Source organism: Geotrypetes seraphini, chromosome 1 (assembly GCF_902459505.1).
Source record: "Geotrypetes seraphini chromosome 1, aGeoSer1.1, whole genome shotgun sequence".
NCBI lineage: Eukaryota > Metazoa > Chordata > Amphibia > Gymnophiona > Dermophiidae > Geotrypetes > Geotrypetes seraphini.
Window position 1 is genome coordinate 50603803 of NC_047084.1, and position 16794 is coordinate 50620596.

At 47.7% G+C, this 16794-nt stretch overlaps 1 protein-coding gene across 6 annotated transcripts in view; it reads right to left on the reverse strand.

Annotated features, from left to right (window-relative positions):
- The window catches only part of DDX4 (DEAD-box helicase 4), a 340193-nt gene that overhangs the window by 265490 nt on the left and 57909 nt on the right, over positions 1-16794 (reverse strand). For all 6 annotated transcript variants that reach the window (XM_033931141.1, XM_033931188.1, XM_033931180.1 and 3 more), the window contains one exon: positions 15957-16019. In XM_033931141.1, the coding sequence (XP_033787032.1) occupies positions 15957-16019 (63 nt within the window). The remainder of the gene's footprint in view (positions 1-15956; positions 16020-16794) is intronic.

The following is a 16794-nucleotide window of genomic DNA, read 5'->3' on the forward strand; positions in this document are numbered from 1 at the left end:
CATCTTCTCCACAAATGTAGAGCTCGGCACGGTTTACAGGAATTGATATAGAGACGAACTACAATGAGAAGTAGGACTTAGTAAAGAGAAAGTTTAGAGGGACTTAGTATATCGAAGAGGGAGGGTAATTATATTTTAGAGAAAAGCCAGGTTTTCAGATGTTTTCGGAAGAGTTGGAGGGAGCTCAAACTCCGAAGCAGGGCAGCAAGGTCATTCCACAGCTCAGTGATCCTGAAGAAGAGGGATGTTCCTAGGCTTTCTGCATGGGATATGTCTTTTAATGAGGGGAAGGATAGTTTGAATTTTTGAGTAGATCTGGTGGTGTTGGGATTCGAGGACTTCCAAAATAGTGGAAAAAGGGTAGGAAAGATGCCTTGTAGGGTCTTGAAGGTTGAAGATGTAAGATCTATCAGAAATAGAAGTGGTTTTCAAAGGTGATGATGCAGAGAAAGAAGTCTCTGTGAACCTGGAAGACATACTAAGCCAAATCTAAAAGTTAAATAGTGATAAATCACCTGCACCAGAAAGCACAGTTACTTAACGTAACAAGTGTTATCCAGGGACAGCAAGCAGCTATTCACACATATGGGTGACGTCATCGATAGAGTCCAGATGCAGAAGCCTCGCAAGCAGACTTGCTTGAAGAAACTAAAAGTTTGAGTCGACCAAACCGCACATGTGCAAGCACCTTCCCGCCCAGCGTAGGGCACGTCTCCTCAGTTCAGATAGCTAGCAAAGCCAACCAGGGGAGGTGCGAGAATAGCTGCCTGCTGTCCCTGGATAACACCTGTTACGGTAAGTAACTATGCTTTATCCCAAGACAAGCAGGCAGCCCATTCTCACAAATGGGTGACCTCCAAGCTCACCAGAATGGGATGGTGGGAGTGTTGGCAATTTTAAGAAAATAAATTTTGTAATACTGTCTGGCCAAACTGGCCATCACGTCTGGAGAAAACATCCAGACAATAGTGAGAAGTGAAAGTATGAACCGAGGACCAAGTAGCAGGCTTGTAAATCTCAATAGGTGTAGATCTGAGGAAAGCTACTGAAGATGCCATTGCTCTGACTTTATGGGCTGTGACTCTACTGTGTAGGGGTAATCCAGCCTGGGCATAGCAGAATGAGATACAAGCAGCCATCCAGTTGGAGATGGTACGCTTAAGAGATCAGATGTCCCAACTTGTTTGGATCGAAGGAGACAAAAAGTTGAGGAGCAGTTCTGTGTGGTTTGGTGCATTCCAAATAGAAGGCCAAAGCACGTTTACAGTCCAGAGTATGAAGAGCTGATTCTCCAGGATGAGAATGAGGCTTTGGAAAGAACCCTGGAGGAACAATGGATTAGTTGAGATGAAATTCTGAAACCACTTTAGGGAGGAATTTAGGATGACCACCTTGTCATGATGGAACACAGTGAAAGGTGGATCGCAAATAAAGCTTGCAGCTCACTGACTCTGCGAGCAGTAGTGAGGGCAATGAGAAACAACACTTTCCAAGTAAGATATTTCACATGAGCCGTAGACATTGGTTAAAATGGAGGCTTCATCAATTGAGCAAGAACAACATTGAGGTCCCAAACCACAGGAGGCGGTTTGATATTGAAAAGTCCTTTCATGAATCTGGAAACCACCGGATGAGCAGAGAGGGATTTCCCTTCAATAGGCTGATGGAAAGCAGCAATTACACTGAGATGGACTCGGATTGATGTAGACTTGAGGCCAGAAGTGATAAGTGCAAAAGGTAATCCAAAACAGAAGATAAGGAGGAATGTTGGGCTCCTTATAAGAAAAACACCATGTAGAAAATCTAGTCCATTTTTGGTGATAGCATTGTCTAGTGGTAGGTTTCCTAGAAGCCTCTAAAATGTCTGACAGGTTGAGAAAACTGAAGAGGAGTCATGTTGAGAGCTGTCAGGTGTAGAGACTGCAGGTTGGGATGAAGCAGAGAGATCCCTGACTTTGAGTAAGCAGAGAAGGAAAAACTGGTAGAAGGTATGGCTCCCTGCTGCTGAGTTGAAGTAGAAAGGAGTACCAAGGTTGTCTCGGCCACCGACGAGCAATCAGAATCATGGTGGCATGATCATTCTTCAACTTGACCAGAGTCTTGAGAATGAGAGGGAATACATAGAGGAAGAGATGCGTCCATTCCAGAACAAAAGCATCTGCCTCGAGGCGATGAGGAGAGTATATCCTGGAGCAGAACTGAGACAGTTTGAAGTTGTGAGGGGCTGCAAAGAGGTCTATCTGAGGCGTTCCCCACTGTGAAAAAATGTGATGAAGAGGCGAGGATTGGACAGTCCATTCGTGAGGTTGCAGAAGACGACTAAAGTTATTCGCCAAGCAATTTTTCGCCCCTTGGATATAGACAGCTTTCAGGAAGGTGTTGTGGTGGATTGCCCAGTCCCAAACCTTCAGAGCTTTTTGGCAAAGGGAGGCAGATCGGTCCCTCCCTGTTTGTTGACATAATACATGGCGACTTGGTTGTCCGTCCGAATGAGGACTACTTGGTCGTGAAGAAGATGCTGAAAAGCGTTGAAAATCTTGAAAATCGCTTAGAGTTACAACAGATTGATGTGACATTGACGATCCGTACTGGTCCAGTGGCCTTGTGTACGGATACCATCGAGATGAGTGCCCCAAGCGTAGGTCGAAGAATCTGTGCCCCCTTCTGATGAGGGGGCATTTGAAACATCAGGCCTCTGGGGAGATTGGAAGAGGACATCCATCAACGGAGAGACTGCTTCAAAGGAGGAGTGACTATATGTGTTGAGAAAGTGGGTCGCAAACCTACATCCACTGAGAAGCCAGGGTCCACTGAGAAATTCTGAGGTGAAGAGTCACGTGTATTGTGGACGCCATGTGACCTAGGAGTACCATCATTTGTCTCGCTGAGATGGAAGAGCGGGAAGAAACTGTATGACAGAGTTGAAGGAGAACATCCAGGACGTTGTTGCGGAAGGAATGCTCCGAGTTGAATAGTATCCAGAACAGCTTCGATGAATGGTAGATTCTATGAGGGTTGAAGTTGGGATTTGGGAAAGTTGATTTTGAATCCCAAAACTTTGTAGGAACCACGTAGTCCGTTGGGTCGCTACAATAACCCCCTGATATGTGGAATCTTTGATGAGCCAGTCGTCTAGGTAGGAGAAATACCTGAAGACCAAGATCATGGTTCCTTAGAGCTGCTGCTACCACTACCAGGCATTTGGTGAACACTCTGGGGGAGGAAGAGAGGCCAAAGGGTAGCATCTGTATTGAAAATGCAGATTCCCCCACCCGAAATCTGAGATATTGACGGAGGGCCGGATGAATGGGAATACGAGTGTAGGCCTCCTTGAGATCCAGAGAGCATAACCAGTCGTTCTGCTCTACAAGGGGATAAAGAGATGCCAGGGGACAACATTCAAAATTTTTCTTTGACTAAAAATTTGTTGAGAGCCCCCGAGATCCAGAATGGGCCGCAGATCGCCCATCTTCTTTGGAACAAGGAAGTAACGGGAGTAAAACCCCCTGTTGTGCTGATCCAAAAGAACTGGTTCGATGGCATGGAGCATAGCTTGAGGTTCCTGAAGAAGAAGGGCGGTCTGGGATGGACTGGAAAGATACTCTTGGAAGAACCTCTGGTGGAATCTGAGTGAAATGAAGAGAGTATTCTTCCCCGATGATGGACAGCACCCACAGGTTGGATGTAATTGTCGTCCATTCGGTGGTAAAAATGATGGAGACGACCTCCTATAGGGAGAAGAGAAGTCAGAGACAGAACAGTGGAGGTTATGCTGTTTTAAACAGTCAAAAAGGCTGTGAAGCCTTAGGTGCAACAGAAGGTTGAGATTTATGTTGCTTCTGAGGCCTGCTGTTTCTTAGGAAATAGGGCGAGTGTAAGGAGCCGTCCTGGGAGCAAAACGCCTCTGGTAAATGGGAGGAGGACGTGTAGACTTGGCAGGAGCTGGCTTTGGCTTAGGTCTGACGATAGAAGCAAAGGATTTTTCATGTATCAGACAATTTCTTGGTGGCTGCCTCGATAGATTCATCGACAAGATCATTGCCTGCACAAGGAATATTAGCCAAGCGGTCCTGAAGATTAGGATCCATATCAATAGTAAGAAGCCAGGCAAGGCAATGCATTGCTACAGAACAAGTAGCCCCCTGGGCAGACAACTCAAGTAGATGTAATCTGAGTTGTGATAGAGAAGCGATGACTTCCTGAAATTAAAAGTGCTTTTCAGTGTCTAAATAGGTAAGAAATTTTAGGCAAAAGAGCAATGAGGAACTCAAAATAGGTGACAAAATGGAAATTATAATTGAGGACTTTAGAGGACATCATGGCATTTTGATAGATGCGACGTCCAAATTTGTGCATAGTTTTCCCTTCTCTTCCAGGAGGAACTGTGGCATAAACCTTGGAAGGATGGGATCTTTTTAAAGAAGACTCCACAAGTAGGGATTGATGAGATAACTGAATTCTCAAATCCTTTACAATGGAGAGTTTTATATCTGGAGTCCAATTTTTCTGGAACAGCTGGAATTGCTTAAGAAGTCTCCAGGCATCTGGTGAAAGTTTGAGAGAAAAGCTTGTGAATAGGAAGCTTAAGTGACTCTGCCGGAGGTTGAGGAAGATGCATGACTTCGAGATACTCCTTAGAGTATTTGGAACCAGCATCCAGTTGAAGGTCCAAGTCCACAGCCATCTGACAAAGAAAAGAGGAGAAAGATAGCTGATCCGGGTAATGCTTTGCCTCGAGAAGGACTCGAGGTCGTCGAGGCAGCCTGGGTCGAAGATGAAGCTTCGGCTGGAAAAAAGGCCTCAAAAGAATAGGGAGACTTGGACAAGGCTATGGAAGCAGCTGAGTCATCGAGGCGTGGAAGTGGAGACCTCGAACGAGGAGTTGTTGGTCTAGTAGAAGTAGGTGTAGATCGAGGCTTATTTGAGGAAGGACGCTCCTTAGAAGAACTATGCCTGGAAGGATGCCTCGATGAAGGCCTCGATCGTCGGTGAGAACGGTGCTTGGAAGCAGATCTCGAAGATCGAGGAGACTTCGCATCGGAGACAGAAGCAGCTGATGCCACCAAGAATGGATAGGGCTGGAGGCTGTGGATCGAAGCTCCAGAGGCTTGATGGAGGAACCTCGATGCACTCCCAAAGTGTGAGGATTCCTGCCGAGGCACTGGCAAAGAATCTGCTCCTTGCTTCACGTGCTTAGATGCAAGACCAGACACTCATAGAGACTCTGCTCCCCTGCATAGAGTGTGTAGACTCAGACTGAGGCATAGGAAGAGGCTCGACTTCGGATGATGTTGTGGCTCAAGGCACTTGAGGCACCTGGTGTGAGGGTCCGTGAGAGAAATCGCATGTTGATACTGGCTACACTTCTTGAAGCCTGTCGCTGGCCGGGACATAGAAGGAAAAACAGCTGCTGCAAGATCGAAGCCCCTGGGCTGCGGCCGAGTGGCCTGCCCCGGCAGCCGAACGGAAGAAATAATTTTTTTTTTTTAAACTAGAAAATAAAATAAAGAAAGTACGAACAGCGATTCGTAAAGAAAAACAACACAAACCGTGGTGTAGAGAAGGCACGAAGTGAAAAAGTTAAACGCAGAGAGTCAAAGACGGACTTCTCGGTTCCGAGGAGAACTGAGGAGACCGGCCCTACGCTGGGCGGGAAGGCGCTCGTGCATGCGCGGTGTGGTCGACTCAACACTTCTAGTTTCTACAAGCAAGCCTGCTTGCGAGGGCTTCCGCATCCGGGCTCCATTGATGACGTCACCCATATGTGAGAATGGGCTGCCTGCTTGTCCTGGATAAAGTATACATCCTAGAGAAACAAAAAGAATTCAAAAATGGAATTGCTAATCTGCTGTTAGTGATCTGTAACCTATCAATAAAATCATCTGTGCACAAAGCCGCAGGTGGCAGCTCAGCAAAAAACCTTTCTTCTGACATCAGAGAGAAGGCTTCCAAGCTCAGGTGCGGGACGCGAATAGGAGCTGCTGCCTGTGGCTTTGTGCACAGAAACGACTACAGCAATGAGGAGGGAGCCGGCCCAGAAGGTAAATACCCATTGGTGGGAGGGGGATGAACTTGGGACATGAACTTGCTGCAAATTGTTGACTCAGCAATGAACTGTTGAACTTCAAATGTGCTCATAAATCATTCAGCAAGCCACCAGAAAAGTAGCTTTTTCACATGCCGTAGAGCAGGGCTGCCCAAGTCCGGTCCTCGAGATCTACTGGCAGGCCAGGTTTTCAGGATATCCACAATGAATATGCACTGCCTTCTTGGTATGCTAATCTCTCTCATGCATGTTCATTGTGGATATCCAGAAAACCTGGCCTGCCAGTAGATCTCGAGGACCGGACTTGGGCAGCCCTGCCTTAGAGCCATATGAACAATATCATATATTTATGGAAGCTGTAGCGTTTATTTAAATGTGATGTGATTAAAAACTTACGCATTGTGTCTGCGACTTCATATTGCTCTTCGGCACCCTGCTGAAGAATTTATGAGCACATTTGAAATTCAATAGTTCATGGTCAACAAGTTTCAAAAAGTTCTTAAAAAAAAAAAAAGATTATTATTCTGTGGATAAGGGGTTTTGCATTTGTTCTGCAAAGATGGATGTATGGCAGAAAGTGAAGAAGAGAAAAACAGCAAATGGATAATGTGGCCCTGGATACACAATTAAGAGCAGAGACAGAAGAAAGTGCAGCCAGACTGGGAAAAGATGGTTTGAAAAACAAAATCACCAGACAACAAAGGTAGGGGAAATGATTTTATTTTTAAATTTGTGATTGAATTATGTCAGTTTTGAGAATTTACATCTGCTGTCTATATTTTGCACTATTCAGTAAGAAATGCATTCGTTTCTATTTCTCTGGGGTCATACTACATGCAGAGTATTGCATCTTAGGATTTTGTTTGTATAAGTAGTTTGAGTTTGTGGTCCTGTATTTGCATCGGGATTATCTTGTGTTCTGGTAGGAATGAATGTTGAGAAGCATACAATGTGCTTTGTGTAATTTAATTTTGTGATTAACCATTTATGTGTTAAGATTATATTGTAGTTTATATATGAAAAATGAATGGAAAAAAACGGTATTACAATTAGTACTATTATGGAGGCGGGGTCTGGGGCTGAGATTGGGCAGGGCCTGGCCCGCAACTTAGCCTTGTGTTTTAGATTTCAGCCCCTGAATGTGATTGAGTTTGATACCCCTGCTCTAGGGAATGGACTGGGTCCAGATGACATCAGAAAATTGAGGATCCATCCAAGTCTTGCAGGAGCTGGACACCCTGTGCCACTGCTTGGCTACCTTCAGCTTCAAGCTTCAGACAGGGCTTTGATCAGCCAATCAGCCAAGTATGAAAGAAAAGGGCTCCCTGCCTTGTGCAGGTGTGCTACAGCAACCACCATTACCTTTGTGAAGGTCCAAGGTGCTGTTGCTATCCTGAACAGGAGCACCGAGAACTGGAAATGCCTCTCTAGAACATAAAATCTGAGACTTTATGTTCTGGGAAAATAGAAACATGTAAATATGTCTCCATCAAATCAGTCAAATGGGAATTCCTCCGGCACCACTGCAGCCATGACCGAACGCTTGTTCCCATCTAGAATCTGGGCACCCTCAAGCACCACACTGACAGACCCATCCTGGGTCCGAAGTCTCCAAACATCTGAGTCTCTTAGGCACAAAGTAAACTGAGTTAACTGCCCAAACCTGATTCTGTGTCTAGCACTGATTTCATGGCTTGTATCTCCAGAAGCCAGTTTACCGTGGCTCTGACCAACAGCCTTCTCCAGTCTTACTGCCAGAGAGTCTATACAGACTTCCTCTCAAATAAAGCACAGTTACTTACCGTAACAGGTGTTATCCAGGGACAGCAGGCAGATATTCTTAACGCATGGGTGACGTCACCGACGGAGCCCCGGTACGGACACTTTTAACTAGAAAGTTCTAGTTGGCCGCACCGTGCATGCGCGAGTGCCTTCCCGCACGACGGAGGAGAGCGTGGTCCCCAGTTAAGATAAGCCAGCTAAGAAGCCAACCCGGGGAGGTGGGTGGGTCGTAAGAATATCTGCCTGCTGTCCCTTGGTAACACCTGTTACGGTAAGTAACTGTGATTTATCCCAGGACAAGCAGGCAGCATATTCTTAACTTATGGGTGACCTCCAAGCTAACAGAGAGGGAGGAGGGATGGTTGGCCATTAGGACAATAAATTTTGTAACACAGATTGGCCGAAGTGTCCATCCCGTCTGGAGAAGGCATCCAGACAATAGTGAGTAGTGAACGAGTGAACTGAGGACCAAGTGGCAGCCTTGCAGATTTCCTCGATGGGAGGAAAGCCACAGAAGCAGCCATAGCTCTGACCTGTGGGCCGTGACAGCACCTTCCAGTGAGAGACCGGCCCGAGCATAATAGAATGCAATGCAGGCAGCAAGGCCAGTGAGAAAGCCTCCGTTTAGAGACAGGGCGCCCCAGATGGTTAGGGTCAAAGGACAAAAAAGAGCTGAGGGGAAGAGCGGTGAGCCCTGGTACGGTCAAGGTAGTATGCAAGGGCCCGCTTACAGTCTAGCGTGTGTAACGCCTGTTCCCAGGATGAGCATGGGGTTTAGGGAAAAAGACAGGCAAGACAATGGACTGGTTGAGGTGGAAGTCCGAGACCACCTTGGGAAGGAATTTAGGGTGGGTACGCAGAACCACCTTGTCATGGTGAAAAACAGTAAAGGGTGGGTCGGCAACTAGTGCGTGTAGTTCACTAAACCTCCTGGCAGAGGTGATGGCTATGAGGAAAAGCACCTTCCACGTCAGAAATTTGAGTGAAGTAGTGGCAAGAGGCTCAAAAGGAGGTTTCATGAGGGCGGATAAAACCACATTCAGGTCCCAGACGACTGGAGGAGGCTTCAGACATTGACATTGAAGAGGCCTCTCATGAACCGGGAAACCAGGGGGGTGAGCCGTGAGAGGTTTTCCGAGGATAGGCTCATGAAACGCAGTGATGGCACTGAGGTGGACTCTGATTGAGGTACACTTGAGGCCAGCGTCGGAAAGAGAGAGCAAATAGTCCAGTACAGTTTCCACCGCCAACGAGGTGGGATCGTGGTGATGCAGGAGACACCAAGAGGAGAACCTGGTCCACTTCTGATGGTAACATTGGAGGGTGGGCGGTTTCCTGGAGGCATCCAAAATGCGACGGACAGGCTGAGACAGATTCTCTGGAGAGGTCAGCCCGAGAGAAACCAAGCTGTCAGGTGGAGCGAGGACAGATTGGGATGTAGTAGAGACTGATGCTGCTGCGTAAGTAGAGTAGGAAAACACAGGAAGAGGAATGGGCTCCCTGGAGCTGAGCTGGAGCAGGAGGGAGAACCAGTGTTGGCGAGGCCACCGAGGAGCGATGAGAATCATGGTGGCTCTGTCCCTGCGGAGTTTGAATAGTGTCCGCAACATCAGAGGCAGTGGAGGAAAGGCATAGAGGAACCGATCCGACCAGTCGAGCAGGAATGCATCCGGGGTCAGAACAATGAGGAGAGTAGAGTCTGGAGCAGAACTGGGGCAGCTGATGTTGGTTGTGAGGAGCTGCAAAGAGGTCCACCTGAGGAGTGCCCCAGAGAGTAAAGATGGAGCGAAGTGTGGGAGAATCCAAGGTCCACTCGTGAGGTTGAAGGATGCGGCTGAGATTGTCGGCCAGGGAGTTCTGTTCGCCCTGGATATAGATGGCCTTGAGGAAGAGACTGCAGGCCGTGGCCCAGGTCCAGATGCGGATGGCCTCCTGACAGAGGAGGGGAGATCCGGTGCCGCCTTGTTTGTTTATTGTAGTACATGGCGACTTGGTTGTCTGTGCACAGGAGAAGAACCTGAGGGTAGAGAAGGTGCTGGAAGGCCTTGAGAGCATAGAACATGGCTCTGAGTTCCAGGAAGTTGATGTGATGTAGACACTCCTGAGGGGGTCCAGAGACCCTGGGTGCGCAGATCTCCCAGGTGAGCTCCCCACGCATAGGGGGAGGCATCCGTGGTGATGATCATGGAGTGAGGGGGCAGATGAAAGAGTAGACCCCTGGAAAGATTTGAGGAGTTCAACCACCATTGAAGAGATTGCTGAAGAGACGATGTCACAGAGATGGGATGAGAAAGAGGATCCGTGGTCTGTGACCATTGGTTGGCCAGAGTCCATTGAGGTGTCCTGAGGTGGAGTCGTGCCAGAGGAAGCACATGGACCATCGAGGCCATGTGGCCCAGGAGAACCATCATTTGCCGAGCAGGAATAGAGCGACAAAGGAGCACCTGACTGCAGAGATGGAGCAGGGTCCGTTGGCGGTCTGAGGGGAGAAACGCCCTCATTAGAGTGGTGTCGAGGACGGCTCCAATGAACTGAAGTCGCTGTGTAGGAAGCAGATGCGACTTGGGGTAGTTGATCTCGAACCCCAGGAGATGGAGGAAGGAGATGGTGTGTTGAGTGGCTTGTAGCACAAGTGGAGACGTAGGAGCTTTCACCAACCAATCGTCCAAGTATGGGAACACCTGGAGGTTGTGAGACCTGAGGAAGGCCGCCACCACAATAAGGCACTTAGTGAACACCCTGGTCGATGATGCGAGGCCAAAAGGTAGCACTTTGTACTGATAGTGGCGGTGCTGTACCTGAAATCGGAGGTAGCGACGTGAAGTCAGATGGATTGGAATGTGAGTGTAGGCCTCTTTGAGGTCTAGGGAACATAGCCAGTCGTGATGAGAGAGAAGAGGGTAAAGCGTGGCAAGGGAGAGCATCCTGAACTTTTCCTTGACCAGACACTTGTTGAGGTTCCGGAGATCGAGGATGGGACGGAGGTCTCCTGTCTTCTTGGGAACCAGGAAGTAGCGGGAGTAGAATCCGTGACCCCTTTGGTCTGGGGGTACCTCTTCGATGGCATTGAGAAGAAGGAGGGATTGGACCTCCCTCAGGAGGAGGGGGGATTGAGAGGAGTGAGAAACAGACTCTATGGGAGGATTGTCTGGTGGAAGAGTCTGGAAGTTGAGAGAGTAGCCGTGGCGAATGATGTTGAGGACCCACAGGTCTGATGTGATGACCTCCCAACGGTTGAGGAAGAGTTGAAGACGTCCTCCTATCGGCTGAGGAAGAGGCAAGGATGGTGGGAGACTGGCTATGCCCTGGAGAAAAGAGTCAAAATGGCTGAGATGGTTTTGACTGCGGGAGAGGCTTGGCAGGTTGGTGAGACTGTGAATGTGCCTGAGTTTGGTGCTGCTGACGAGGCCGGCGAGGCTGTTGTTGTTGTGGCGGGTTGAGAGGTCTGGCCGAGAACCTGCGTTGGTAGGAAGACTGCTGTTTGTAGGGGCGAGCAGGTGGAGTCTTCTTTTTAGGTTTGATCAGGGTATCCCACCTGGTCTCGTGTGCCGAGAGTTTCTGGGTAGTTGAGTCCAGGGACTCCCCAAAGAGTTCATCACCAAGACAAGGTACGTTAGCTAGGCGGTCTTGGTGATTAATATCGAGGTCAGAAACTCTCAGCCAGGCCAAGCGCCTCATGGCAACAGCCATGGCAGATGCTCGAGAGGTCAGCTCAAAAGAGTCATAAAATGGATCGCACCATAAATTTCCGGAGTTGGAGCAAACTGGAAATTTGTTGTGAAAAACCGGGACCTTACGCTCAGGGATGTACTTTTATAAGGAGGAGAGTTGTTGCACCAAATGCTTCATATAGAAGGAGAAGTGGAAGGTGTAATTATTAGCCCTGTTGGCAAGCATGGAATTCTGATAAAGGCGCTTGCCAAATTTATCCATCGTTCTGCCCTCTCTGCCAGGAGGGGTGGAAGCATAAACACTGGAGCCCTGGGTTTTCTTTAAGGTGGACTCCACTAGAAGGGATTCATGGGGTAGTTGAGGTTTGTCGAACCCCGGGATAGGAATGACCCTGTATAAACTATCCAGTTTTCGAGGGGCACCTGGTACCGTGAGAGGGTTTTCCCAATTTTTGAAAAAAGTTTCCCGTAAGATGTCGTGGACGGGTAACTTTAAAAATTCTTTGGGGGGTTGTTCGAAGTCCAGGGCGTCAAGGAAAGCCTGGGACTTCTTAGGGATAGACAGAGCCGCCGACATTTCCCTTAGAAATTTTGTGAATGAGGACTGTTCAGGTTTGGAACTGGTATCGACCATCGAGGGTTCCTCGTCCGTTGATGAAGCATCATCATCGGTACCGGGTGGGGATTCTTCCCATAAGTCCGGGTCCCTGACGTCGGTGTGCGCAGGACGGGACGGTGGTGCGGACGGCTCAGTGTGGCGAGTCTTAGAGAGAGATTTGCCAGAGCGCATCGAGACGGTACCGGGGGAGGAAGACCGGTGCCGGTCCTGGTCTCGGGGGGACTGGTGTCGGTCTCGATGTCGGGGAGGGTCGGCATCAGAGCGTGGCTGCACTGGAGGATGAAGTGGTTCAGCCGCGAGTACCGGCATGGAGGTGTTCAACGGTACCGATGGTGTCGACACTGGTGGTATGGTGCGAGGCTCGGGCCAGTCCGGTACCAGAAGGAGTGGGGCCAAAATTGCTGGTAACAAGTGCTGGAGTTGTTGTTGTAGTTACTCCTGCAATTGGCTTTGGAGTATGGCCGCAATGCGGTCGTCCAGAGGAGGCACCGGTACCGCTTTTTTCTTTGTCGGTACCATAGGTGCCGCTCCATGCCACGGCGATGAGGAGGCCGATGACGAGGCACTCACCGAAATCGGGGCGGAGCGTTTGCGGGGTCGGCGTGATGCCGGGAGGACCGGCGTCGCCGGTGTGGCAGGAGGGCGCTCAAGGGAAGTGGAAGGCTTCTTAGCCGGCTTACCTGGTGCCAGCGACCCCGAGGAAGGATCAGGCATCGTCGAAGTAGTCGATGCCGACTTTTGCGGTGCCGTTGACGGCGCGGCCGATTCCATGGCAGATCCGGTACCGAAAAGGATATTCTGTTGGATCTATCTATTTTTTAATGTACGTTTTTTAAGAGTAGCACAGCGGGTGCAGGTGTCAGCCCGATGCTCTGGACCCAGGCACTGTAGGCACCAATTGTGCGGGTCAGTGAGAGATATCGGGCGTGCACACCGCTGGCACTTCTTAAAGCCCGGCTGAGGGGGCATGAAGGGAAACACGGCCTCCGCAAAATCAAAACCGGAGGCCTGTATGGTGGCAACAGGCCCCGCCGGGGCCGGCCTGAAAAATAAAGAAAAAACAAAGGGGTTTTTTTTTTTTTTGCAAGTTAGAACGGAAAAGAAAGCCGAAGGCAAAAGAACAAAAAGGAAGACAATTTCGCAAGCGGGGAAGGCAAAATCAGACATTTCAACAGCCGTTGAAAACACATGCGTCTTCTTCGCTCCGCGGAAACGAAGAAACTGGGGACCACGCTCTCCTCCGTCGGGGGGGAAGGCACTCGCGCATGCGCGGTGCGGCCAACTAGAACTTTATAGTTAAGTGTCCGTACCGGGGCTCCGTCGGTGACGTCAACCATGCGTTAAGAATATGCTGCCTGCTTGCCCTGGGATAAAATGCAGCACCTATATGTCTAAACAGCTGCTTGCACAGGCAACCATATATTCCGAGATCCTTCAGCCTATTTGGGGAAGCTTGGACTGTGGCCTAGCATCATTTGGTCATCATTGCACTAACTACTGAGAGGGAAGCAGACACCCGAGGATGTTTGGAACCCCCAAACCTCTGTCTAGAGCACTGAGCAGAAGAGCCCACCGTTGCATAGTGAGAATGTCCGTAGCCATGACAGGAGCCATGACTCAACACTCCTGGGTCAGGTTGTCTACTGTCTGGTAATGATTTTAGATGAGCCGCCTTACTGACCATGAGATCATCCAGTCCCTCGCCAAAGAGCATTTATCCTTTAAAAGGAGCCTGCTCAGAGGAGTTTTTAAAGCAGCCCATCGTCTGATACAGAGCATTCTTTGAACAGAGAAAGAAGAAAACTGTGCTCATGATTAAGCATGTCATATAGTGTGTGTGTGTAACAGTCCACCCTTGACAGCAAGACCTGGGGGGTATATGCTCTCCTCCATAGACAGAGCTCGGCATAGCATCTTATGGCAGGCATCTACTACAAAAGGAAGCTGTTGCTGCCACTTTTAGTCCTACAGCTAAACCCTCAAACTTCCTTTAACAACCAAGCCCACCCTGTGATCCTGGAGGATCCTTCAGTATCACTCCTCCCTCACTAGGAGTGAAGTCAGCTTAGCAACTAGTGATCCCACCTTAGGCAGAGTAAAAAGCTGCTGTCAGCCTTGATAACCCTCCCAAGGGCCCTCTAACACTTTCCAGTGTTCTATCAGCATCACAGATATCTCAGGATCTGATGGAAAAAGCCAACTGGACAAGGCTGCTCATAAGGAAAATTTGAACATTGGAAGCCATTAGTAGACCTTTTTTCCCCACTCTTGAGAGACCTGACACCAAGTAAACACCCAAGCCCACAGAAGTGTTGAAGTGAGTTGAGGGACACTTCAGGAGCCAGTATCAGCCCAGAGCTGCACAGGTTCTATATATATCTACTTACTAGAGAGAATACTAGAGATGGAGTTGCTGCACAGGATACTATGAGGACTGATTGAAAAGTAATGAGACTGCCTCTGTTTTTCCATTCAAAGAAGTAGATGTGGCAAGGCTGTGGCTGTTGGGTCACAGCGAGAGGCAGAACTTTGTATATTTTGTCATGGTAGAGAAGGAAGATATGTCCGAGTACACGAGAGGTGCGTGACTGAATTTTGTGTTAATGTTGGAAAGAGCAGTAAAGAAACTCTTGAAACGTTCATAACCCTGAAAAAAACGACTGGAAAGAAGTTCTCTTCAGATGAAGTGGAAAACGCCACAGTAGCAGTGCTAAAAGTAATGTCACACTGCAAAAAAATGTATTAATGTGAATGAAGCTAGATTGAGGAGAAAAAAAAAAAAAAAAAGTTCAGATTCTATGGAATCCCATCCGATTCTGAATTTTAAAAAATCTCATTGTCAATGCTGTAGAAATGGGTTCCTCAAGTTGTACATAACGGAAAGGAAACACTTCATCCGTTTATGTTGATTGTAGTGAACGTAGGTAAACTCTGGCAGAACTATCTCCACGTGGTGGTAGATGGGCATAACCCACAAATCTGTGGATTAATTTGTGGGTCAACATGGAAGCATATGAAACCGCTACAGGCTAGCTCAAAATGCAGTGACTTTCCATTTCTGGTATTTCCAGATTTCATTAAGTTTCTCTGATCTTGAGTAGGTTGCATTGGTTGCCAGTTAAATAGTACACTCAATTTATGGTTATAACTCATTTTCAAAGCACTGAATAATGAAATACATTTGAAACTAGCCACAACTGAGGATTTGCCGTCATCAACATTCACTACAATCAGCAAATAAACTGATGAAGTACCCTTTCTACAATATACGACTTGAGGAATAAACAACAGCAGTTATATTGAAGGGGCTCAATTGCGAAACCCACTTCCTAACGCATTATGTACTCAGCAATGTCTCAGTGGTTCCACTAACAAGATGTTTGAAAACTGATTTGAGGCTCATCTGTCTTCACCAAATTATCAAGCTTTGCAGCAGAGGTACCAGTTCTAAAAGATTTCTTGCTTTCATAAATATTAACAACAAGTTGAAAAGTACATACAGTGTGACAATAAGACACCTTGTCACCCTCCTACATTTGTAAATTCATACATATCTGTCTGGAGACTGAAGGCAAAAAGATGCAGTAAGTGTCTCATTAAGATAACAGGGGTTATACAATATTGCATGTATCTTCACTTCTGTGTGCAGATAGGTGGACAGTATATCCCCAACATGCATTATCACCTAGATAAAAATGGAACTCTTCACTGCTTTGATGGTAGGTGCACATAGTGTGTGTTAGTTACTGTTTGTATTTATTCACCAAATTGTTCCTTCACCAAGTGATTAAAAATAAATGAAGTGCACACCAAATCAAGTATACCCCAAACTCATTACCTTTATTTCTAGGACCCCAACGTTCTGGTACCAAACTGCTCTTTTTTCCAAATCCAGAACTTCCTAAATAAATTGTATTCGTTACTATAAAATTTTGCAAAACCAACTGAATATTACCTGTAAAATGCCCTGCAAAAAAAAAGTCAATCAAAATCTCCCCAAATAGATTTAAGATACAAGCTACATTAGGGAAAAAAGATTCCTTTACATATTAAGAAAGTTTTCTAGAGAACTGGACCTTAGACTTCTCCGCAGGCAATACACCCCCTTCAAACGCACTGGCATTTCCCCTCCCATCCCCCCAAGTCAGGCACAACACCCTTCCAGACCCAATGGAAGTCTACCGTATTATCCTGGTAGTCTAGTGATGCACTGGGACAGGAGTGATTCCCATATCTTGGCAGTCATTTTCATTGTCCAAGATAGCATAGGCAGGAGCAAGTGGGTATCACTCCTGCCCTAATGCACTGCTAAGACCACCAGTCCTTCTGCTGAGCCTGGGAAGGGATTAATTATAACCTGTTTTGGGTTGAAGGGAGGGGGCGCGGTGCTGATGGTGGTGGATCTCTGCTGGTGAGTGCCCCCTGTGTGGTGAGGGCAGCAGTACTGCCAGCACCCCCTGGTGTGGTGGGGGCGGCTAATAGCAGCGGAGGAGGAGAGTGGTAAGAATGCCAGACACCACAAGAGATGGAAGGGGAGGATTGGTGGAAAATAAACCCTCTGTTTATAACTTATCATTTTTCCCCTTAAGGGAAACAAATGGCATCTCTATGTTTGGATGCGTTTCTATTCTAGTATTTGGTAACTAAGTTTAACTTGCCAAACAATTTTCTATCCC